Source organism: Haliotis rufescens, unplaced genomic scaffold (genome assembly GCF_023055435.1).
Source record: "Haliotis rufescens isolate VD_foot unplaced genomic scaffold, xgHalRufe1.0.p SCAF_37, whole genome shotgun sequence".
NCBI classification, from domain to species: domain Eukaryota; kingdom Metazoa; phylum Mollusca; class Gastropoda; order Lepetellida; family Haliotidae; genus Haliotis; species Haliotis rufescens.
Window position 1 is genome coordinate 4495962 of NW_025964079.1, and position 27187 is coordinate 4523148.

Consider the following 27187-nt stretch of genomic DNA (forward strand, 5'->3'; position numbering starts at 1 on the left):
TTCGGAGAGAAGGCGTTCCACAATCCAACTTTCCATCACCGGGTTTCGTTTGGGGAGAAAGCATTCCGCAGTCTGACTATCATTAAACCGAAAGAAATGTTCGGATATCAAGCTTTCCAAAATCCGACTATCCAGCACCGGATGCCAATTTGGATAGCAGGCATTCCACAATTCGACTATCCAGCACCGGATACCAATTGGGATAGCAAGCATTCCACAATTCGACTATCCAGCACCGGATTTTAATTCGGATAGAAGGCATTCCACAATCCGACTTTCCATCACCGGATTTCAATTCGGATAGAAGGCGTTCCACAATCCGACTTCCCATCACCGGATTTCAATTCGGATAGAGGGCATTCCACAATCCGACTTTCCATCACCAGATTTCAGTTCGGAGAGAAGGCGTTCCACAATCCGACTTTCCATCGGCTATCGACTATACAGCACCGGACACCATTTGGGATAGCAAGCATTCAACAATTCGACTGTCCAGCACCGGATACTAATTGGGATAGCAAGCATTCCATAATTCGACTATCCAGCACCGGATACCAATTTGGATAGCAGACCTTCAACAATTCGACTATCCATAACCGTATACCAATTTGGATAGCAGACATTCCACAATTCGACTATCCATTACCGGATACCAATTTGGATAGCAAGCATTCCGCAATTCGACTATCCAGAACCGGATAGTAATGGAGATAGCCATCATTCCACAATTCGACTATCCAGCACCGGATACCAATTTGGATAGCAGACCTTCAACAATTCGACTATCCATAACCGTATACCAATTTGGATAGCAGGCATTCCACAATTCGACTATCCAGCACCGGATACCAATTTGGATAGCAAGCATTCCACAATTCAACTACCCAGCACCGGATACCAATTTGGATAGCAAGCATTCCACAATTCGACTATCCAGCACCGGATATCAGTTCGGATAGCAAGCATTCCACAATTCGACTATCCAGCACTGGAGACCAATTTGTACAGCCAGCATTCCACAATTCGACTATCCAGCACCGGATACCAATTGGGATAGCAAGCATTCCACAATTCGACTATCCAGCACCGGATACCAATTGGGATAGCAAGCATTCCACAATTCGATTATCCAGCACCGGATACCAATTTGGATAGCAAGCATTCCACAATTCGACTATCCAGCACCGGATACCAATTTGGATAGCAAGCATTCCACAATTCGACTATCCAGCACCGGATACCAATTTGGATAGCCATCATTCCACAATTCGACTATCCAGCACCGGATACCAATTTGGATAGCAAGCATTCCACAATTCGACTATCCAGCACCGGATACCAATTTGGATAGCAAGCATTCCACAATTCGATTATCCAGCACCGGATACCAATTTGGATAGCAAGCATTCCACAATTCGACTATCCAGCACCGGATACCAATTGGGATAGCAAGCATTCCACAATTCGACTATCCAGCACCGGATACCAATTTGGATAGCAAGCATTCCGCAATTCGACTATCCAGCACCGGATAGTAATGGAGATAGCCATCATTCCACAATTCGACTATCCAGCACCGGATACCAATTTGGATAGCAAGCATTCCACAATTCAACTACCCAGCACCGGATACAAATTTGGATAGCAAGCATTCCACAATTCGACTATCCAGCACCGGATATCAGTTCGGATAGCAAGCATTCCACAATTCGACTATCCAGCACTGGAGACCAATTTGTACAGCCAGCATTCCACAATTCGACTATCCAGCACCGGATACCAATTTGGATAGCAAGCATTCCACAATTCGACTATCCAGCACCGGATACCAATTGGGATAGCAAGCATTCCACAATTCGACTATCCAGCACCGGATAGTAATGGAGATAGCTAGCATTCCACAATCCAACCATCCATCACCATCACCGGATACCAATTTGGATAGCAAGCATTCCACAATCCTTACAATTAATAAATGCATGGACATAGTTTGGGAGGCACAACTTGTTCTTGAAGATATGTCACCCAATGACATTGTAAAAGTATAAATAGTATGTTTCAAGAAGAGTAGTTGACACTGCTACCCCTGTGGATCCGCCGCGTTTGAAAGTGGATCATAGCAATATCAGCTAATACGACCGCCTCCGTGGTCTTGTGGTAGAGCGTCCGCCCGGAGAGCGGAAGGTCCAGGGTTCGATCCCGGGCCGCGTCATACAAAAAGACGTTAAAAGATTGTACTTGTTGTTACCCTGTCTGGCGCTCGGCATTAAGGGGCTAAAACAAGGACTGGTCGGCTCGGAGTCAGTATACTGTGTCTGAGTGGGGTATTCATGTTTAACTGCGGCATGGTATCTCAGTGAGCTAGCACTATAAATCGGCATCAGTCCGGACTAGTACAAGCAGCCACACACACACACATACACGTGCATGCACGTCGCTATATAAGTGCAATAATCTTGGCCGCGACGTTAAACCCAATTTCACCTCACCAATATCAGCTAATACACTCTACTAGTTTCATTGCACAGTGAACCGTGAACGCTTGCTTGGCTGGTTGAAATCACTGAATGTGAGGGAGTGCAATGTTCGGTTTGTATGAGGACGTTTTGCTTCAATGCATCGCCACACCTTGCATACGATCGTGTTTGTGTGTCCTCTAAAGCTTGCATATAAATAGCAGGGCGAGCAATAGTCTGCTTAGACCCAAACAGCAAATTTAACCGTCTCAAGGTCAACATGTGACTGGAAGAAGGATGCACGTAGCATCGAAGCGAAACGCGGTATAATATTACGCTCAAACTGCATGTACTTCTATCACTGGATGTTTCATGTGACCCCGTTATCCACAGCTGCTACTTTGTCAAACGTGAACGAGTGCGGAAAGCTAGCACAGTGTGCTTGAGGATGGAGGCTGCAGTTGATATAGCAGCGCGGTGGATAGAGAAGAACGCCACCATTCTGACATGTGTGGGGATAGCGGTACTTGTCCTCCTTGTCAGCACCCTGTACCTCATCTGTCGGAGGGACGGAGAAAGACGCTCGCCCCCGGGACCAACACGATGGCCCCTCCTTGGTTCCTACCTCAACATGGCGTTGTTAGGGCGAGAGAATACTCATCGCTTCTTTCCGATGGTGCACAAGACGTACGGCCAGGTTGCCAGGGTATATTTTGGACACTATACTATGATTCTTGTGTCGGGATATGATGCTATACATGAGGCGTTTGTAAAACAGGAAGAAAACACCATCGACAGACCTAGCGTTCTCCCGGGAATTAAGGCCATTAAACGCCTGGGTAAAGGTATGTATTGGTTGTGATCTAGCGTTGTGAATATGTACAGGAGGGTTGAGGTTGGTCATCTCACAATTTTCACGTCGATTATCTGCACCTTTTCTAACAATACCGATTGTCGCGTTATAGGGGTGTTCTCACGGTTTGTTCTCTTACTTACTTTACTTACTTTGGAGATTTAACGTGCGCTTTCCGACTGATGCGTATTTCGCACACGGGCCCGGCCAGGCCATTTAATGTGTTTCCGAAAGGGGCGAAAGTGGTCTGTGCAACCCAAGAGGGGGGTTTTAGGGGTTGCTTATATAGAATTTGGGAATTTTGAGATTTGGAATAGATGCCGATGGGATTGGGGAGGAGAACTAAGGGAGCTGGGTATGGTGGATGTTTGTTTGTTTATGTGATTTTGATTTGGTAGGTTATTGTGTTTTTAGATGCGTTTTATTAGTTCCGTTTTTATTAAGAATACGCCTAAGGCCTTGAAGTTTTCTAGTTTATTTTGTGGGTTTAGTATTGCTTCTAGTTTGTTCTCACTTTGCCGGCAGATGATATGGATTAATTAAGTCTAATTAAATCTAATCCGCATTAGTCGGATTACGGCAGATAAGCAGTCACGCATTGCTAGAAACAGGCGTTTACTAATTAGCTGATATGAACCATGTTCACGTAACTTAAGGTGAATGTTAGTGATATGAGTTCTCGTGTCAAAATGTTTATTCTACCATGAATTTGGAATTTACTCGATTCTGATTGGTCAAACAGAGGCTATTAAATCACAATAAACCCCCTCTGATTGAAACAGCTGGTTTGACGGGCGCATCACCGCGGAAGCTAATATTAATAGAATAGTACTATTTTCAGTCGTTGTCGATAGGCATATTTAAATAACTATATCTACAATTACAGGTTACAAAATGCACAGATGCGGTTACTACAATATTCAAAGGATGTGTGGCAATACATTTCGTGCAGAAAAACACGACAGAAATAAACAAAGGGAATGTATTTACGTTTTGGAGACAACAGAGAGCTTGAAATTTTGGCGCTTTTCTATATACGACTGTGACGTCATAGCTTTTGCGTCACTATGAGCGATATGACGTCATAATGGTGACGCGCGATGTAGAGCGAAGGCCTTGCAAAGCTTGCTTTGTTTTCTTTAGGGATGCCCACTTCATGTTAGCTTACCAAGATGCCGTGCCTATTTATAGAATAACCCACGAGGTACGAGTGATTACGGAAAATATGTCACGAGTGAAATTAATGTTTTAAGTTCCGAGCTTTAGCGAGGAACTTAAAAGATTAATTTCACGAGTGACATATTTTCCGTAATCACTCGTACCTCGTGGGTTATTCTATTTATTACCCATATTCATATTAAAGACATGTTTCAAGAAAAAAACAATGAACTGTCGCCGATCAAGAATCAGCTGTTTTGTATCAATCCGCATGTGAAAAAACACTGTCCACTCACTCCAGCCGCATTACTCAATCAACAACGTCTTGCTACGCGTAAAAATATAGTTCTGTTAACAAAACTTGAAAGATCACATTATTGCAGTTATATTTCTGTCTGAGTTATACAGCGTACACTATCTACCATTGATAAAAGAAGACAATTTTCAAAAAAGGTTCAACAGGCTTTTTAATCAAGGCTTGTTTTGACAAGACCTCTCATTGACAAGACAATAGCCGTCGTGCATCACCATGGACATGAATTTCACATTGAGAAGAGGAAACACGGAAAACCTGTCAATTTTTTCATGTGTCATTCGGTAAAAATGCAAAAACCTGTATCAACAACATAGAAGGAATGTACAGAAGTCATGTTTGATTGAGAAAAGTTACGACAAGTAGGTAAACTTTGAAAAATACGATTGCTGTCAGTGTCGGAAAGAATGACCCGACTTGACCAAGATATGAGACAGCCGAAACCAGGAATGACAAGAGAACCGGCATTACAGTTTAATCCGGACAACAAGTTTAATGAACATCGTTTGTGATTTGAGACAAGTGTGACTGATGGGAAACTTGTGCATGTGGGATTTTAGGAGGACTTGTCTGAGTCAAACGCGCTTGTGGAGTGGACACAGTCAGATAACGGGAGTTTGTTGATATTTTGATGTGATTCATAATATGGTCGAATACCTGTTGATAGACTAACACGGTATCTGGAGACTTGGTGACAAGCTGTCCGCATTCACGGAGCTCATTTAGTTCAATGTCGGACACAGGATCACCTCGCTGGGGTAAGTTTTCTTTTCCTTGTATTTTTAATTATTTTTGTTTTGATTTCAAAACCTATTTGAGTTCAGCAAAGTGCATCGATTTCGCAACCAGATGTTGGTAATCTTGTCGCTAAGGTAGCACTCGGTGCTACCCTTGATCTCCCTCAAAGTAGGCATTTCGAATTCTGAACCGTCTGATGTGCATGCCGAAATGATAAATTTGCAAAGAATAATGTTTAGTTGCACCTTTCCTGTGTCATTAACCCTCATAGTCTTATGGTGCCCGGACGTCAGTCAGCCTGCAAAACGCTCAGCGCCGTACTGTGCTGACGTCGCGGTTACAAAAACGTATACATTGTATAAAAAAGTGTCGCGTTCTTATTTCTTCACACAATGTTACAAACTTAAATTCTTTCGGAAAGTTGTTGTTGCAAAAGGAATTTGTTTTTATTCTTATGCCATCATTGAAAGTGTGAGTAGTCTTATTTTTCGTGTTTTTCTTACCAGTATAAATTTGAACTAAGTTCATGTCAACTTGTCAAATTTAGTCTTTTTCATTGTGTTTTCCTTTTCATTGGCAGTTATCGATGTCATCATCGTTCACAAAGGCAAACCTGTCTATACAAAGTCCGGTTTTGGGGATTCGTGTGGTCGAAAGATTCGCCAAACAGCAAGTCCTCTAACACAGACGCAAATCCGGACTTGGTGGTGTTGAGTTTTAGCGCACTAGAAACAGTTTCTGGCAACATCACAATCTGAAACTTGGAACTTCAATCTGGCCATATGCAGTTTTGACAACAAAGACATTAAATGTGTTCAGAGGTTGAATTATGCGAATAACTCTTCCTGTCAGATCTCCGTCTACTTTAACGAGGTCATTTAGTTTGACAGGTGTCAAATGGTCAGCCATGTTTGTTTACAAACAATGCAGACGTAGTTGGGTTTTTTGTAATTACGCTTATTGTAAACTAAAACTCGTGCGAAATAAATGCTTTATTCATTATACTGTGAAATCATGTGGTTGATATGAAACTTTGTTCTAGTCTTATAAATCTCGATTATGTGAGATTGTAGCACGTAAAACATGTGAATGAATGCTCTGGATTTGTGAACTTACTTACTTACTTACTTATATTAGGAGATTTTACGTGCGCTTTCCGACTGGAGCGTATTTCGCACACGGGCCCGGCCGGGCCATTTAGTGGTATAAAAGTGGTAGCGAGAGGAGTGCAACCAAGGAGGGGGGTTTAGTGGTTGCTTATATAAAGTTTTGAAATTTTGAGATTTGTGAATTGTTGTTGCATTAGGTGTTTAAGAGGTCGCCTTCTGCCTAGGCAATTTCGGCTGACCTGTCCCTCTTTGGGACTCCTGTGTGTGAGAAGGGTTCACATATCTATTGTGAGTTCGGTGTTCACATAATTTCTGTTTTTGCATTGATATGATTTCTATTTTCTTATATTGATATGATTTCATTTTTATCCTTGGCTGCTCTGTTTATATACGTTCGAGCAGCTGTCCATCTCTCAGAAATAGAGTTAGTTTGGCCTTCGCTATTGCATCTCTTGGCTTTAGGAGATCTATGACAGATAGCGGATCTAACTGCAATTCTTGTTTTAACCTAGCCCGGGCCGGGGCATGGTCTTGACATTCTAGTAACAGGTGGTCAATGGTTTCAGCCTGATTGCAAGATGAACAAACCTTGTCATAGTGCTTTTTGTGACCAAGTCTGAGGCGTGAGATAGCAGTTTCAATTTTCCTTTCATTTGAGTATGAGTTTGGCTTTTGTTGGACCTTGGGTTGAATTTTGTATAGCCATCTGCCGATCTTACTTGCGTCCCATTGGGTTTGCCATCTTTTTGCTATGGAGGCTTTGATTTTGCTTTGTGAATGAACTCAATGAGAGAAAAATAGTCCCGTCGACCAATGAAAATTGACATTTGTTTAACTGACCAATCAGCTTCGAGAATCACTAATTGCACACTGTGCAAATATCAAAAAGTTATTACACTGCATATTTGAGCCCATATGGGTAATAAATATGCTTTCAATGCCTGTCATATGTTCGAGTGAAGTATTACGGTGTAAACAAACTGCTTGAGTATATACAGCGCCATATTTTGTTCGGTGATTCTGTAATTAAGATCGATCACCCACTCAAAACACTGGACTCATCCCATGCCACTTCACTCAGTATATTTGCTAACACCAAAGAGTTCGCTTTTTATTTTGTCATGGTAGAATGGAGATTAACATACTGTGTTTTCAATGTAGAGCTAGGTTACCTGTAGATTTAACCGCGCTAAATTTAACATTTGAAACCTCACGCTGCGAGTTCGGTTCCAAATTCAATTTAGCGCGGTTAAATCTACAGGTAACCTAGCTCTACATTGAAAACACAGTATGTTTATCTCCTAAATATATAGTGTTTAATCAAAATTAATTAGAATAAAGTGAGTGAACACTTAGTTCAATTTCGAAGCTTGCTGATTACGTAACTGAGCAGTTGGTTGAAGGAGAAGACAGAAATATGTGGAACCATTTTGACACGCTAGGTCCATGAACCACGAATCATGTTGAGGGGTGGCACGCAAGAATCAACAAAATGACCACCAACCATCCCAACATCTTCAGGTTTATCACCCTTATAAAAACAATCAATAACAGAAGTGACCATCAGTCAGCTCGGTTATCTCCCAAAACCCCTACAACCCAGTTCCCCTACAATTAGTTAAAACAACACGCGGCATTTACCTGTCTGGCATTATGAACTCACCTAAAGGAGAGATTAAGGTCTGGAGTAGAGGTAGTAGAAATGAAAGGGATAGAGCTTTAGGGGATTAGGGGACTTAAAGGAAAGTTTAAAAATTAATGTAAGTGTGATGAAAGATGCCTGTATGATGAGAAGACAATTTTTAGAAATTACAAAAATAACAATAGGAAGAAACAATTATTACACTTAGAAACTGAGATGAGACGATTTACAGTTGAGATGAAAAATGAACATTTTGTTATAATCTATTATGAATTTTGAAAAATGAACATTTTATTATAATAATTATGAATTTTGAATAATATCGTAATCGTAATTAAATATTTATCTCAATCTATTCGAGTTTCTTGGGTTGTTCCATTGTATGAAATAGGTAACAGACTAGGGATTAGCAGTGCCATGGACCGTGAACTTTGTTGTCTTAAGCTGTAGGGGAAATGGGATGTAGGGGTTTTGGGAGGTTACCGTCAGCTCCAGTCTGGTGGTAAGAAACGCCCCAAGAAGAAACAGTATCGCCAACTGGAGCATGAACTAGACCGCCTGAAAGTCTGCCTTCCGAATAATAGCAAGACAATGATGGAATATAGAGATGCCGTCTCCCATCTGGGTGGATTGTAATATGTTTTTGTTGTGATATAATGTATGATGTGCAAATGTAAATGTATATAAAATTGTATATGAAAATAAAGAATTATGTGAAAGAATTATGTGAAAGAAATGTGTTTTATGGTTCATATGGTATTCATTTGGAATAAGAGCTACCTCAGTCAGTCAATTAATCTGTGTTTAATCTCTCCATTGTTTGTGGATTATCCCGGGAGATAATTACCCCGTTCTCACTTTGCCAGCAGCTATTGTTCTAGTTTAAAAATCAGTAGCCCGTGATAATCCCTACAACAATGGGGATTAACACTATAGACTGTTTCACTTTCACTGACTGACTACAGCCAAACTACAGCCTGTCTAATATACAAAAAATGTATGTAGTAGTATAGGTTTTTATTAATTATTAATTAAAAATTACATTTATATACAGATGTACAAATTTTCAAGACAGTAGTATTTATTATTAATTAAAAAATCCATTTACGTTCAAATTTTCAAGACAATCTAATACAATATAGCTTGCAAAATTCATGTCTGGCTACAGCAAAATCACTTAGAGTCCGACAAGGTGAGATACAGCATTAACATACTCGATGGGAGATTAAACACCAGCTGCGAGCACTCTCTTCTCTCTGTCTAGTTTGTCTTCTAGCTGGCGGTACTTCTTCTTCCTTGGTCTGGTTTAAACATATTTTTATGCATTGAAATGAGTTGGGATTGGTGAACAAGCTTTACAGCTTATGTTAACACCGCTCCCATACAACATATATTATATATTGAAATGAAGGATGTGACGTCATCGATATAGACATTATTTAAATAATATGTCTGTACATATTACATCAGATACAAAAAACATAAATAGAAAGTTACAGCTTGTGTGTGTCTAACAAGTCGTTTGTAACAAAAGTAATAGTCAATCATGAGGTTGTTGTCCGGTTTATTTAATTATTAATTTGTGAGGAGCTGAAACGTTTTGTCTTGATGATGAAATCGTGGACGGATTCAACTAATTTCTGGTTTTCAGAGTGTGCAAGTTCATTGTTTCCGTTCATAATAGTATCCAGGTTATAACCGGTAGTGTAAAAGTGCATATTAAGTCTTATCTGAGTAAAGTTACAGCAAGTAAAAAAATAATGTAGGGCGTTTTCACTCTGATATCCACAGGAGCAACACGGACTGTCAATTAAATGTCTGTTATAATACTTATCGGCGTTTAGGTCGCTACAACCTTGGTCTCAGTGTGCCACCGTTATGTTACTGCGTCATGGTCACTTCTGTAAAGTTTTGTTCATTCTTGATCATGTTGATGAACTTGTATACGTTCGGGTGGCAGGCAGCGAGCTTCGACATCTTGGGATGCCATCCCTCGACGTGGTTAGTTGTTCTAGGGCCGATGGTATCGTGGTGGTTCCACATGAGTCTTTCACCACCCTCTACCCATAATTGATTTAATGGAAGTGTTACGGCCATAAAATTTCCGAGTCCCGTGATGGGATTCGAACCACGGACCTTCTGATCACAGGTCGGACGCCTTGTCCACATGACCAAAGAGGTTAACCCCGTCAGTAAGCTGACAAGGTAAGGATGTCATCTGTGGGATGACTCCACGCCCTGCTACATACTCCCCCGTCAACAGAAGGCACGTCCCGGGCCGCATAGTAGGGTACTGAGGCTTATTTTGCTCAAATTTAATATGAACGTGCTCAGCCCCACGTTGGGCGCCAATGTTACGGCCATAAAATTTCCGAGTCCCGTGATGGGATTCGAACCACGGACCTTCTGATCACAGGTCGGACGCCTTGTCCACATGACCAAAGAGGTTAACCCCGTCAGTAAGCTGACAAGGTAAGGATGTCATCTGTGGGATGACTCCACGCCCTGCTACAGAAGCTACAACACAGACAGAAAACAAACATATCACCAGATGGTTACAGTAGAAACTGAAAATTACTGAAAATGTCATTTGTTACACTTATTGTTCAGCTCTTCTTGAAGATGGTTATGGATGTTCCTGTAGGCGGTGATGAGGTCGTTGGCAGTGTTGATGGTTGCAGGACATCCAGCCTTTCAACACCCCCAGTGCACTGTGTCTCGTCTTCTTGTCTTGACTCTGAACTTATGTCCACCATTCACTAAACTCTGTCCACCTCGCGAATTAGGGATGAACTTAACGTGTACCTGTGCATTTGCCATTTTGCAATACATTCTCATTACTTACTTACTTTGGAGATTTAACGTGCGCTTTCCGACTGATGCGTATTTCGCACACGGGCCCGGCCAGGCCATTTAATGTGTTTCCGAAAGGGGCGAAGGTGGTCTGTGCAACCCAAGAGGGGGGTTTTAGGGGTTGCTTATATAGAATTTGGGAATTTTGAGATTTGGAATAGATGCCGATGGGATTGGGGAGGAGAACTAAGGGAGCTGGGTATGGTGGATGTTTGTTTGTTTATGTGATTTTGATTTGGTGAGTTATTGTGTTTTTAGATGCGTTTTATTAGTTCCGTTTTGATTAAGAATACGCCTAAGGCCTTGAAGTTTTCTAGTTTATTTTGTGGGTTTAGTATTGCTTCTAGAGTTAGAGCCTTGTTTAGATTGAGGGTGGTTTGTAATGCGGTTCGATGTGTTAGGTAGTGTGTGCAGTGGATGAGTGCGTGTTCTGGGGTTTCTGGTTGTTTGCAGTGCGGGCAGTTACCTGTAGTGTGTTTTTTAATTTTTTTTAGGTGGTTATTTAGGTTGGTGTGTCCTGTTTGGAGTTTAGTGATTACTCTGTCGATTTTTTTGGATGGATGGAGAATTTTTGGTTTGGTTAGTGGTTTGCTGAGCACTTTTTTGATTTGGCTATTTGAGTTTAGATATAGGTTATGCCATTTTTTGGTGATTTTTTGCTTGTTTACACTTTTAATTTCTGATTTTGAGATGGGTAAGTTTAAGCTTATTTCTGGGATTTTGAGGGATAGTTTAGCTGCTTTATCTGCGTTTTCATTACCGTATATTCCTACGTGGGCGGGTATCCACAAGAAGGTTATTTGTTTGCCTGCCTTAGTTAGGTCGTTGGAGCTTTTAAGTATTTGATTTATTAATTTAGGTCGGTTTTTGGTATTTTTGTTTTGGAGGGCTTGCAGTCCACTTAGGGAGTCGGTAAGTATTAGGATTTTTTTGTGGTTTTTGGATTCTTGATTATGGAGGGCTGAGGCCATGCCCATTAGTTCTGCCGTGAATATTGATTGGTTGTTTGGGAGTCGGAAGGATTGTGTGGTTTTAGTTGGTTGTGTGGTATGGACTCCGAAACCTGTGTGTTTGGAGGTCGGATCTGAGGATCCGTCCGTGTAAATGTGACACCAATTTGGCCAATTTTCGTGTATGTATGCTAGTGTGGTAGTTTTAGCTATGTTTGGGTCGGTTTGTTTATTTATTTGGCTAGCTAGTGTTGTGTCTATTTTGGGTATTTTAAGTTTAGGGGTGAAGATATTTGATTGTTTGCAGTTTTGTTTAAGATTTTTAATTTGGTGTTCATTTAGGTAGTTTGTTATTCTTTGGGATATTGGGGTAAGTAAGGGGTGTTTACGAGCTAGAGCTTGGTTTTTGGGGCTGATGTTTTGGTTTATTAAGTTTTGGATGAGAGGGTTTGATTGGGACGCGGCCCAGAAATTTAAGCTTAGCTGTTCCCTGCGTAGACTTAGTGGCATTTCTCCTGTTAAGGCCTGAAGTGAGGTGTAGGAGGTGCCATGTTGGGTGCGTGTAATTAGTTTGAGAGCCTGATATTGTATTGAGTCAAGTTTTTTAGATAGAGAGTTGTTTAGGGTGTTGTATATGACGCAGCCGTAGTCTAGTTTTGATCTAATTAGTGATATGTAGAGAGAGAGGAGGGTATCTTTGGATGCTCCCCAGTTAGAACCAGTTAGGCATCTTAGGGTGTTTAGGTCTTTACTGCATTTAGTTGTTAGGTTTTGGATGTGAGCATCCCAGGTGAGATGTTCATCGAAAATAAGTCCTAAGAATTTGGTTTGTTTTTGAAATTTGATTGTTTGATTGTTTAGCTGGAGGATTGGGGAGGCGGGTTTCATGTTTTTATGTTTGAATACTATTCCTGTTGTTTTTTCTGAGTTAAGGGAGAAGCCCCATTTGTCAGCCCACTGTTGTATTTTATTAAGAGATTTTTGGAGTAAATTTTGGCTCCATCATCCGCGAATTTTGATGTGTTTACTTTAGGGGATAGGCCCTCGAATAGATCGTTTATCATTATATTGAAGAGGGTGGGGCTGAGGATACTGCCCTGTGGAGTACCATTTTCTAGGGGACATTGGTCCGATAGAGTTTGGTCTATACCCACGGTTATTTTACGATTGTTTAGGAAGTCCTGGATGTAGTTTATTATCTGACCTTTGAGACCTATTTTTTTAAGTTTTTGTATTAGCCCATCGTGCCATACCATGTCGAAAGCTTTAGAGAAGTCTAAGAAGATGCCTGTGGTATATTGTTTATTTAGCTGTCCTGTCTTAATATCTTGTTCTAGTCGGGTGAGGTTATCTAGGGTTGAGCGGCCAGGAGTGAAACCGCTTTGATCTGGGTTTATGATGTTATTTTGGGTTAAGTAATGTTGTAATCTATTTTTAGCCATTGATTCCATTACTTTACATAAGTTTGAAGTTAGGGATATTGGTCTATATGAGTTAGCTTGATTAGCTGGTTTATTAGGTTTAGGGATTGGTATGACTAGGGCCTGTTTCCAGGGAGTAGGAACCTGTCCGTTTAGGTAGATGAGATTGTATAGTTTGAGTAGTGCCTGGAGTAGTTTTAGGGGGAGTTTTTTAATTATTTGGTAAGAAGTTAGGTCTAATCCTGGGGCTGTGCCCTTTTTCCTGTTTTGGATTACGTAGAGGAGCTCCTCCATTGTGTAGGGTTGATTTATTTCTAGATTGTTATTGTTTGGTTCTTTTGTAGGTTTGTTTTCTGTTTTAAGTTTATCTTGGAATTTTTTACTGAAGTTGGTGTTACTGCTAACGGCCGAAAAGTGGTTGGCGAGATTATTTGCTTTTTGGGCGGGGTTGGTTGAGTTGTCAATGTTAGGGTTTTTTTTATGTCGTTTTAAGCCTCTGATGGCGTGGATTTTGCGCCAGACCGTTCTGGCATCTGTACGGTTATTTATACCTTCGCAGAATTTTTTCCAGTCTCTACTTTTGGCTATTTGGACTAGTTTTTGAACCTGGTGGTTTAGTTCGTGGGCTATGTTTAAATATTTGTAGTCGCGTTTTGCTTTATTGAAGGCTGATTTACGTTTTCGTCTAGTCTGTTCTATTTCCTCATTCCACCATGGTACCGTCGGTTTGCCTGTCTTAGATGTTTTGAAGGGGATGGAGGTTTTGGCTGCGTTTATTATATAGTCTGTTAGGTTTTTACAATAGGTTTCTGGATCATTATTTTCTATTTCGTTTAGGTTAGCTTCGTTGCAGATATCTTGGAATTGGTCCCAGTTAGCTTTATTGTAATGGAATTTTGGTTCTTGGTTTTCTGTTTGGATTGGTACGTTTGTATTTCCTATGGTTATGTTTATGGGGAAGTGGTCACTACCTAGCGGGACGTCGTGCACTTCCCATTGAGTACTTTGGGCTAGATCTGCGGTGCATATGGTTAGGTCGATAGCCGACATTTTTTGGTTTATCTTATCGTACCTCGTGGGTTGGTTGCTATTAAGGAGTACTAGGTCGTTTGTTTCTATCCATTCGGAGATTAATTTGCCATGATTATCTATTTTATCATCTATGCTCCATGTAGGATGGTGAGCGTTAAAGTCTCCTAGGAATATAGTAGATTTATCGCTTATTTGGAGTAGTTTTTTAGATCCTCAGGTTGGACTTTTTGTTCCGCCCAGTGGTAAATATTTATGATGTTTATGTTTCGGTTATTTAATGTGATTTTAATGCCGTTGGCTTCTAGGTTTGGCGTGTCTATTTTTATTTCTTCGTAATTTATATCTTCCCTGATAAATATGATTAGTCCTCCTGCGGCTCTTCTTGTTTTCGGTTTAGCTCTGTCAGTTCTAACTGAGTTGTAGTTAGGTAGTGTGAATTTGGATTTTTTTGAGAATTTGGTTTCCTGTATACAATCAATGTGAGGGCCTTTATTTAGTTTAAATTTAGTTTTTAGTTCATGGCCGTGGGAGGTGAGTCCGTTGGCGTTCCACTGAAAAATATTTAGTCCTTCGAATATTGGGTTCGGGTAGATTCTCAAATGGCACCTCCATAAATATACAGTGTATATACCCGTTATTTTAAACTCACTCAATATGTCTGTTTGCAAAAGTATAGTAATCAGTGATTTATGTTCACATCAAATAATTTAGCCATCTCTGTTAAGCTGAACACAGTTCTCTTCACTAGTTAAGTTTGGCTCACAGTGGGTCACAGCTAAGTCATCAAGAAGCTCAGATAATCAGAACAGGTTATAGCTGGCAAGTCACCGGACCATATGAGTTAATCTCCCCAGCCTGCTGGCAAAGTGAGAGTAAACCGCGTTATAATATCACGCTCAAACTGCATGTACTTCTATCACTGGATGTTTTATGTATTGGAGAAAACACGCTCACGAGGTTTTGGTGGACAGAGCATGCCCTGGGGAGAGGGAAAAACCAAAGGGGCGAAGCTTTCCATGCTTATAAACCGTAAAAAGAAACTTAAAACAACATTTATCAACATTTTTATGTTTCGAACATACTTTCCATGAACCTTAGCAAACGCCCGTAAAATATCTGTTGCTGGCGTACGGATCTTGAAAAGGACATTCTAAAAACCAGTGAGGCTTATCAACACCTCTGTAGCCTCGTGGTACACTCACTGGGCTACAGATATGAAGTTTGCGAGTTCGATCCTCGTGAACATAAAGAAAGCATCATCTGATTTTACATTTCATTACATGTTACAATCTGAACGGAAGTTATATTAATAAAATACCCAGGACATTATATAAAATCCCTGGGATATTATATAAAATAATAGGGACATTACAACGTCCCTGCTTATGAGATTTAACCCGACTGGAAAGTAAAACCTCACAATAGGTTTTAATGCCTATAGAAAGAAGTCTCTTACTTATTAGCGATCCCAATGAATAGGTTTATACATGTAAGTGACCCCGTTGTCCACAGCTGCTACTTTGTCAAAAGTCAACGAACGCGGAAAGCTAGCACAGTGTGATTCAGGATGGGGGCTGCAGTTGATATAGCAGCGCGGTGGATGGAGAAGAACGCCACCATTCTGACATGTGTGGGGATAGCGGTGCTTGTCCTTCTTGTCATTACCCTGTACCTCATCTGTCGGAGGGTCAGGGAAAGACGCTCGCCCCCGGGACCAACACGATGGCCCCTCCTTGGCTCCTACCTCAACATGGCGTTGTTCGGGCGAGAGAATACACATCGCTACTTTCCGATGGTGCACAAGACGTACGGCCAGGTTGCCAGGATATATTTTGGACAATATCCTATGATTCTTGTGTCGGGATATGATGCTATACATGAGGCGTTTGTAAAACAGGAAGAAAACACCATCGACAGACCTAGCGTTCTCCCGGGAATTAAGGCCATAAAACGCCTGGGTAAAGGTATGTATTGGTTGTGATCTAGCGTTATGAATATGTACAGGAGGGTTGAGGTTGGTCATCTCACGATTTTCACGTCGATTATCTGCATCTTTTCTAACAATACCGATTGTCGTATCTCGGCCATTTTGGAATGCAATCATTCGGCCATAGCGTACATCTGCTTGGCCCAGTTACATCTATGGGGAACAACTCTTCCCTCTCAAAAATAACGCCGTTCAATCAATTTGCGAGCGCGTGTTCGAATCTTCAGAAATGACGTCATGGTAGAACAAGAATTTCTCGTAAAATAAATCACGCTTCGTTCTTCATTGTTCTTCGCGATTTATTGCGTAGCTATTTTATTTTACACGAAATTACATATATTTGTTTTCAGAAATATAATTAAAATAACATCCTCACGTAATACACATTTTAGATTATTGTGTTCATTCCAATGTTTACGTGAACAGTGTATATTGTCCTCTTTTCCAGCCTACCACACATCATTGTCTTGCACTTTGACCTTCCGTGTGCACAATATGTTTTTGTGGTCAACACATATTTTGTGCATTCATGTAAAATAGCGGTGGTTCTCAGGTTTGTTTTCCCTTTGGGGGTTTTATGTGTGTTGACAACAAATCAATTATATTAAAAATTCTAAGAATGCACTGAAACACATTTATCATATAAATCCAGTGACAAAACCCTTTCCATATCCAATGAAAATCTCTGCATAAAGTAGAGTCGATAGTACGATTGCGACTATATCATGAGCATGTGTTTATGAATCACTATCAAATAGTGATGACGCCAGGTGTTGGCGAAAAGGTGAGCGTATCCTGCCCACCGGTGGCACCCGTCACAAATACATGCAAAGGCAAGTCAATTGTTCACATGAAAAAACAGGGGAAAATATGGTGCAAGTCAAACAAGGGAATTGCATCAGACATCACATTTGTCACTATATAAGAATTCTAATAATGCACTGAAGCTCATTTATTAAATTTCATTTATCGATGTCTGGCCATCAGAATCAATTCACCTTGAGTTTCTGAAATCTAGAATTGGCATTATTCCATGTCATTACGAGGCTCAGTAATTATCAATTTGACCCATGGATCGCCTCATTATTCTTCAGGAGGCTCTTGGTTAGGGGACTTACACAAATAAACAATATATATTAATCTGATAGTTTCAGGAGACACAGTGCATATATCATATAATTGGTGTATTTGTTAAATGGATGTCGTTACAGACAATCCCTGAGGAAACTACTAATTCAGCGTTATGTTGGTTGACGGGAGACTGTCATGTTACGATTTTGTTACGACGCGCAAAAGAATCTGTTTCGGGAGACACTCAAGATTGAACATTCACTGATGTTGACATTTTGAATTTATAAAGTCCCCGCTGACCTTCACGCTTCTTGCCATGGTCATGCAAGCTCCTCACAGCGATAGTCCGATCGCGGAGCTCTCAATACTATCGCTGCCACCAATCAAAACTCCCCACAGTGATAGGTGACACCAACCATGCTTGGAGTTGAACTCGCAACCGAATGACCGTTATGTTTACAAACAAGTGACGACTGTCGCGACGCCGAATACACTTACCGCTGCTAAATTACTTCCTTTGTTTGTCAATTTGAATTTCTATTTCATTAATAGTATCATCTTTAATTGATATAGTAAGAATGTAAGGGAGAAGTTGGCTGATTTTCCGTTAGTCTGCAATCTCGAACCAGTCTGATTATTAAAACAACAAAGTAAATTCATCTGGAAAACATGGTCAGTCGTAAACCTTTTCAAAAAAGAACTATGATGGCATTCCCAAAGACATAAACAAAAGTATTAACGTTACTACATATGGTGTTAGAGGGCAAATTTCAAGATTCTTGTAATGGCCGCGCCCACACATGGGCAGCGATGTTACCGAGAGTGTAACGAAGGTGTCACGCGCTGGGAAGGAGCTTGATGTTCATGTATACAAGGGCGAATAACTCTAAATTCTAGAACAAAACTAGTACTACTTGCTGTCGCCGAACGCTATTGTCAAACATTTTCTACTTGTTTAACCATTGGCTGCCATTGGCCATTACTCCAAATACCTTTACAACAGTATCTGCCGCCACTAATATTTACACACAACACTGATTAGACAACAAATTACCTTCTTTGACATACGGGGGCACGGGTGGCCCAGTCGTCTAAGGCGCCGCGATTCGCTTTGCAGAGTTGCGTCCCTTGGGCACGCCAGAAACCTATGATTGTGGGTTCGAATCCCGGTTCGCCCCGATTATGTTTCTAGGTTTGTCAGCACCATACCCGTGCTCGTGGGTTTCACCGAAGTGGTAAACGTCTGAGACCTGCATCATTTCGGGCTTTCCTCCCACATTAAGCTGACACGCCGTGATATAACTGGAATACTGTTAAAAGCGGCGTTAAACCCAACTCACTCACTCACTCACTCACTCACTCTTTGACATACTGTTTGTTCCAGGAGTTCTATTCGCCAGTGGTGAGGACTGGGTGGATCCAGGCAAACTGTTGCGATCAGGCCTTGCTACCATCCTGAGGAGTGTGGAATACGAACAAATCTTAACCGAGGAAGTCCAAATGCTTATTGATGACTTCTCCAAGGAAGGAAAGATCAGTTTCAAGCCAGGGGGAAGCATTGACATGGCAGTCTTGTCGTGTCGATATGCCGCCATTACGGGAAAGAGGTATGACTTAATTTGATATACTAGTGAGTGAGTGAGTTGGGTTTAACGCTGCTTTTAACATTATTCCAGTTATATCACGGCGTGTCAGCTTAATGTCGAAGGAAAGCCCCAAGTGATGCAGGTCTCAGACGTTTACCACTTCGTTGAAACCCACGAGCATGGGTATGGTGCTGACAAACCTAGAAACATAATCGGGGCTAACCGGGATTCGAACCCACAATCATAGGTTTCTGGCGCGCCAAAGGGATGCAACCCTGCACAGCGAATCGCGGCGCCTTAGACGACTGGGCCACCCGTGCCCCCCCCCCCCCCATTTGAAATACTAAGATGAGAGGGTTCGGGGGGGGGGGGGGGGGGGGGGGGGCAAAGGAGGAACACATATCTCTTGGAGCGCTTGATGAGAGCTTGGAGCGTTCAAGTCCAAGAGTGTTGCACTTACATGGCGACGTGCATGCACGTGTGTGTGTGTGTGTGTTTGTGTGTGTGTGTGTGTGTGTGTGTGTGTGTGTGTGTGTGTGGCTGTTTGTACTTATCCGGACTAATACCGCCTTTTTTAGTGCTGGACCACCGTGCTAGATACCAATCCGCAGTTTAACATGAATACTCCCACTCAGACACAGTATACTGCCTCCAAGCCGACCAGTCCTTCTTTTAGCCTTTTCATGCCAAGCGACAGGCAGGGTAACAACAAGTACCATATTGTGACGTCGTTTGGTATGCCGCGGCTTAGGGTCGGACCAAGGACCTTCCGCTCACCAGGCAGTCGCTCTACCACTAGGACACGGAGGCAGCCCCCTCTTCGAAGGTGGTATCTGATTTTGTAAATTATTAGCGACGTAATCAAAAGTCACACAATCATGAAAATGATTGGGGATACATCATGGGGTCTATACACGAATACAGAATAAAATATATCCTAAATATGTCGGGCTGATTTAAATACTTTCTTTTGTAATTTGTGTTTCAGGCTGACCCACACTGACCCTAAGCTTGAGAAGGTCCTGGAATATCTAGATGACATTTCAGAGTATGGAGGGACACTCTCCCCTGTGGCAATGGTACCTCTTCTGAAGTACCTTCCGTTCACTGGCAAGGTTAGTCAAACAAAATAATCACTCTCATTAAAATAATACCACAAATACCCGAGGACTTCCAATTTCAGTTCACGTCAGCTCGACCTTTCGCGAACTTTGACCGACCAATGAAATTACTAACAGGAAATCAGATTCAGCCAATAAGAAATCTATTTTCTTGACCTTTACTGCATAAGTTTCAAAATGTAGACATCCATTCGCACTACGCTTTGAAAATATTTTGACAAAGTGTTTGATTCAAAATTTGAAAAGTGGACAAATGAAAATTCTGGAATGCCAAATAGACGAACGGGATTGTATGACAGTACTTTCCGCAGGCTGTGGAAATTCTCACAGTTTCAAATATTCACAGAGCGATAGACGACTGTTTTAACGGAATCAGTCGTACAACCCGCAACTGTTGTTCCGAATGCATCCGGTTTACTGTTTCTTTTCATGTTTGCAACATTTAGTAAACACATTCGGATTTTCACTTTCCTCATCTCGTAAGCGACGCTCTGATTGGTCGGATGAAAGATCGTTCTGACGTGAGCTGTAATGAGATGTCCTCAGTGTCAGTGATCACAATGGCCTGTTTTAAGGAGATTAACAAAATATTTTTTTGGCCGCGCTATTAATGGTTTAGAGACACTTAGTTGGAAACAAACATCACTGCAGGGCATCACTGATGGATGAACTTAAACAGGTGTCATTGTATCCGAAAGCATTTGTGTGATATTAACAGAATCTTGTTAACAGGTTCGTTAATCACAAACATTGGTTTTTCAGGCATATCGAAATTTAATAGGAGCATACCACGGTCTACATGCCATGTTGATGGGAGAGCTCGAAGACAGAAAACCAACTTATGATGGGGGCCGTCCAAAATCTGTGATTGACTTCTTCCTCAAGGAACAAAGAAACAATCCTGACTCAACACTATATTCGGGTATTATATATATATATATCTAAATAATATCCTGCAATCTGATTGGATGACAAAAAGTTGTTAAAAGAAACTGGATTTTGACTCCGGAGGAATGCTTTTTTATTTTTATTTCTTGATGGACATTTGAAAATAAAACACCGTTCGGCTTTAATAAATGGATACTACACTTAATCGACAAAACATTTGATCAGTATTTATCACAATTTCGATCCAGATGTTTTTAAGACCCGTGAAGATCCGTGATAGAATATGCCTTCATCAACCCGTGCTTGCCGTATAGGGCGACTATGCTTGCCGTAAGAGGCGAATAGCGGGATCGGGTGGTCAGGCTCGCTGACTTGGTTGATGCATGTCATCGTATCCCAATTGCGTAGGTCGATGCTCATGATGTCAATCACTGGATTGTCTGGTCCAGACTCGATTATTTACAGACCGCCGTCAAACAGCTGTAATATTTCTCAGTGTGGCATTAAACAACAAACAAACAAACATATGTCCTGCAGATGGAAACATTGCTGTGGGTCTTGAGGAGTGTTTCACCGCAGGTGGACCTCCCATAGGGTGGACACTCGGGTGGGCTGTGATTCACATTACGGGACATCCCAGCGTGCGAACAACGTGCCAAGAAGAGATCGACAAGGTGATTAGGTACATCCCTGCTGATGTTGGACTGATGATGGTGGAGTACAGTATAACATGGTGACCCGTGAAGATCCGGTTTAGAATTCATCTTCATCGACCCATGCTTTCCGTAAGAGGCGACTAACGGGATCGCTTGCTCAGTGATTTGGTTGATGCATATCATCAGAATCCAACTGCATAGAACGATGCTCATTATGTCAATCACTGGATTTTCTGATCCAAGCCCGATTATTTACAGACCGCCGTCAAAAAGCTGGGAGTCCGGCGTTTAACAATCACAAAGTAGAACACGGTTATAACGAACACTGATACAACGTAATGACTCACTGGGATTATTTTGAAACAATTATTTGCTCCTGAAAAAAATGGAAAAAGATAATTTGTCACGAGGTTTTACCAAATAAAATAAATTGATCGCTGGACATGGCTGATATTCGGCAAAATATGTGTTTAGAACGTATTTTTTATTGTACCTTACAGCGACAGCAAATAAATCCTGTTCTTAACAAAAGTAGTTGCATATATCCCACGGTGGATGGATGATTCGATATTTACATGGATAGGTAAATAGATATTAACGACGTTGATATATTACTCAGAAGGAAAAAAAGAATACGCATGAGTCGAGAAACATATTATAGAGAAACAAATATGGAAGCGATAGTGCAGGAATATATATTCACTTGCAATACCCTTTGAAAAACCGTAATATATATCATCTCTGTTCTCAAGGTATGTGGCAAATCCCGTCAAGTCAGATTTTCGGACATCGATTATCTGCCCAATGTGCGTGCTGCATTGTATGAAACTCAGCGTCTGGTGACTGTAGGTGAGTGAGTAAATGAGTTGGGTTTAACAGTATAAATTTTCAGTTATTTCAATGTCCTGTGAAACAAATTAGGGAGGAAGCCCGGAGGTGATGCAGGTCTTACACGGTTACTATATAGATTATACCCACATGATAAGGATGAACGTTGGATTCGAACCTACGATCCTGACACACGTAAGGGACGCAACTCTGCACAGCGAATTCCATTACTTTATCTGTAAACCCTGTTTTGTAGGTAGGTTCATACGTGAAGTAATATGGACGTATACATGTACTTGTATTACATTTATTATATTGCATATAAACCACCGGAAAAGAGAAAGTATACCCACGTCTGATGGTGACTAAAATGAAACAAACAAGAAAAGGTTATGTAACGGTGATGTATTTGATACGGGTGTCATAGTTGTGTTTTGGACCTTACGTTTATTGTGTTTCGGCGACTGTTTTGAGCCTGGTAACATTTTGATAAAGTTTGCAATTTTTTGTCAAATCCTGTTTTAAAGTGTATACTTTCTTTTGCCCGGCAGTATACAAAGTATCGTCACGGATTCACCAAGTGCTACTTACTGCACTGTATTAGGAATCCATACTCATCTTACTCATCCTCATCTTCCGTTTGTGGTGAGGAGGATGTTTGCAATAAAAGCAGTACAGCATATGATACGTCTTTATTTTCTGCACTGACACACAATCAGTTTAGTACAATAAACACTGAATGAATGTATCTGATATTAAAAGTGCGGTAATTAATTTCGTCAAGCTCTGAATCAAAGAGGACTATCTTTACATAACCGTTTTAAATTGGCTTCGACAAACAGGCTATTATAAACAGATCATTTGTCCATTCGCTAACACAACTCCCGTTTGTTTATGAGTGAGTGAGTTGGGTTTAACGCCGCTTTTAACAGTATTCCAGTTATATCGCGGCGTGTCAGCTTAATGTTGGAGGAAAGCCCGAAGTGATGCAGGTCTCAAACGTTTACCACTTCGGTGAAACCCACGAGCCCGGTAATGGTGCTGACAAACCTAGAAACATAATTGGGGCGAACCGGGATTCGAACCCACAATCATAGGTTTCTGGCGAGCCCAAGGGACGCAACTCTGCACAGCGAGTTTGTTTATGAACTGAGAGGCCTCGTGTCCCTAGTAAACGGTATGGTTTGTTGACGTTTTATGAACAAAAAACCAGAGAGATGAATTTGCAAGTCTGTATTTTACGTAGTTCGGAGTTGTTCATGGGCAGTAGATTGCAAAGACTAGCTATGGATGGATATACGAGAATGTTAGTTGGGAAACTAGTATGTATATGTATGCATTTCGCATTTGAAAAGGAAGTCGGTTACCACAAGTTTCAAGTATTATTGGGGGGCGGTCGGGTAGCCTAGTGGTTAAAGCGTTCGCTCGTCACGCCGAAGACCCGGGTTCGATTCCCGACATGGGTACAATGTGTGAAGCCCATTTCTTATGTCCCCCGCCGTGATATTGCTGGAATATTGCTAAAAGCGGCGTAAAACCAAACTCACTCACACTCACTCCAGTATTATTGAATGTTCCGAAACACAAAATAAAATAATAATAATAATAGGCCAATTGAAATGTGTCAGTTGGAAACGTTTTCTAAGATTTGTCATAGCAAAAATAAAATTTAATGTTACGGTTCTCTCTCCATTCCAGTTCCCATCTCTGCACCTCATCTCACTAGGGGGGATATGACCCTGAATGGTTTCCATATTCCAGGACAGACAATCATCGCTACCCATATTAGATCGGCCCACATGGACGAGACCCAGTGGAAAAACCCGCAAGACTTTGATCCTTCGCGGTTCCTAGATGGCGGCATGGTCAAAATTCCTCCCGCATTTATGCCATTTGGAATAGGTAAAATTCTCTTCCCCCTCCCCTTTATCTGTGTAGACTGACATTTAACAAGTATTTTATCTGTTTCAATTTCCAAAATAAGAGACTGCCTCCGTGGTCTAGTGGTAGAGCGTCCGCCCGGATAGCGGAAGGTCCGGGGTTCGATCCCCGGTCGCGTAATACCAAAAGACGTTAAAAGATGGTACTTGTTGTTATCCTGTCTGGCACTCGGCATTAAGGGGCTAAAACAAGGACTGGTCGGCTCGGAGTCAGTAGACTGTGTCTGAGTGGGGTATTCGTGTAAGACTGGCATGGAATATCTGGGGGCTGGCACTATAAATCGGCATCAGTCCGGAATAGTACAAGCAGCCACACACACACGGGCATGCACGTCGCTATATCGGTGTAAAAATCTTGGACGCGACGTTAAACCCCATTTTACTTCGCCACATCTAATATAAGAGCAAGAAAAATATATTAGGTGGAATATATACATATTTACTTTTGGTCCCAGGTTCAACCTTTTAATGCAGAAATGAAGAGTAATATCAGATGATATAACACGTCATGCGCGTGACTTGATATGGCCCCCTGATGTGTTCAATAAAAGGGTAAACAAAATCAAAATGACATAGGTTTTTACTGTTGTTACAACTACATAAAGGCAAATACGTCATGTTTTTGAATTTTAATTCGTCTCCGAGTGTCAGTTCTTAAGCCCAGTATGTTTCAAGTTTATGATATATTATAGTATCACAATGATTTACCCATATTTCAGGACCGAGGAAGTGCGCCGGCTCAGCTATTGCTGAAAGGGAAGTCGTGATGATGTTCGCAAGTCTTCTCAAGGAATTTACATTTTCCTGCGAAAATACCATGGTCTATGACGGGATAGGTACAGTGGCTGGCGTCCGTCCGCCCGAAAACAACATCACTGTGCGTAAGAGAGCCTAGAGGCCACATTGCCAATGAGAAGACCAACAATATACCCTATCCAAGGGGACACGTACACAGGGCGATGCATTTTCCCGAGGCGGGGGCTTTAACTGACTATAAAGTCCAGTTTCCACCCTTGCCGAACTAGGCTGGAATTTCCAGGCTCGATCGTAGCGCCACCAGTGGCTATTACGAGTTTATGTCCCTTCTATGTCTCCCCTATTGTCCAATCAGGTTCCACTTCTCATATCACTTCCATTTGCTTCAAACAAAATGGCGGCACCCAGTCTAAACGATCTGATCGATAATCAACACCTATGTTGTAATAAAACGGGCCTTACCCCGCAAAGTGCATCAAATCACTTGAGCACATTGATGTAAAAAACAGGAAAAGATTTGCAAAAAATATCTGTCGACGCCCAGTTAGCGGTACACATGCGTTGCCAAGCCTGCAGTCGACCGAAATCTGCACATTGCAATCCGTGTTGGTTACAAACCGGATGTCCAGTTCGTTACGCGATTTTGATTTCACTATGCATAGACTCGTTAATCCAGCCAAAATGTAGCTCGGGAATTCCATCCTAGTTCGGCAAGGATTGGAACTGTTCTTTTGTAGTCAGTTAACTATCTTGCCTCGGGATATTGAGGGCGATGTGGCACAGTCTTGTATTGTAGCAGTGAGTGAGTATGATTTTACGCCGCTTTTAGCAATATTCCAGCAATATCACGACGGGGGACACCAGAAATGGGCTTCACACATTGTACCCATGTCGGGAATCGAACCCGGGTCTTCGACGTGACGAGCGAACGCTTTAACCACTAGGCTACCCGACCGCCCTGTATTGTAGCAATCAAGCAATCATTTTTGTAGCAATCTCTTCATGACAACCTTTGTCTGAAATATGCAAGTCGGAAATATGGAAACCGCACCACAAAGCGATCTTAATGCTAAACTTGATTCCTAAACATAGAACAATCGTATGTGGAGCAGTAAGATCGGTTTGTGAAGCGGTGCCCTGGTCTGAAGGTGGGTATGCTTCACTGATTACAATGTTAAAGTGTAATAACTATGCTTCAATGAATATATTGTTAAAGTGTATGCTTCACTGATTATATTGTTAAAGTGTATGCTTCACTGATTACATTGTTAAAGTGTATGCTTCATTGATTACATTGTTAAAGTGTATGCTTCATTGGTTATATTGTTAAAGTGTGTGCTTCATTGATTATATTGTTAAAGTGTACGCTTCACTAATTATGTGGTTATAGAGTATGTGTTAGTGTGAACAGCATCATGCCGTGTCATTCAGTGTCATACAGTGTAAAGTGTGCATGGGAAATGTCGTCCTGTAGTGTCTTTGGAAATAAATAATATATTTAGCTTCCACACATCTACTTCACTTTCAGCTTTTTTGTCAATTGTGATGAGGAGGATGACTGGTGAAAGTGAGGATGAGCATGCTGATGTATTAGTGTGAAGTGTTTAACGCTGCGCTCAGCAATATTCCAGCCATAAAGGCGGTCTGTAAATAATCGAGTCTGGACCAGACAGTTCGGTGATTAATAATGTGAGTAACGGTCCCTCCCATTTGCGTACGATGCAGCAGCGTCACTTGTTTGTCGACACGGCGCAACCCCGGTAATGCGTACGGTACTGTCATAGTGAAATCGTTTGGTTTAGCGAATTTCCGGATCAGAGATCCTTGAA

The 27187-nt window shown here is 41.4% G+C and overlaps 1 protein-coding gene and 1 long non-coding RNA gene across 3 annotated transcripts; both read left to right on the forward strand.

The window, feature by feature from the left end:
- Positions 1–2663: 2663 nt before the first annotated feature.
- Positions 2664–26870, forward strand: LOC124144342 (cytochrome P450 2J3-like). 2 transcript variants are annotated; one of them, XM_046513709.2, is made up of 8 exons: positions 2664–3301; positions 18968–19190; positions 20158–20284; positions 21053–21212; positions 21716–21852; positions 22587–22683; positions 24361–24564; positions 25322–26870. In XM_046513709.2, exons 1-8 carry the CDS (start codon positions 2905–2907, stop codon positions 25495–25497), a joined length of 1521 nt encoding a protein of 506 aa, XP_046369665.2. In that variant the 5' UTR covers positions 2664–2904; the 3' UTR covers positions 25498–26870. The 2 variants fall into 2 exon arrangements, with proteins under 2 accessions (XP_046369665.2, XP_046369666.2); XM_046513710.2 differs by lacking the exon at positions 2664–3301 and adding an exon at positions 16062–16489.
- Positions 4502–6522, forward strand: LOC125372149. The gene is made up of 2 exons (XR_007218000.1): positions 4502–5538; positions 6099–6522. It is a non-coding gene; the product is annotated as an uncharacterized LOC125372149 (long non-coding RNA).
- Positions 26871–27187: the final 317 nt, after the last annotated feature.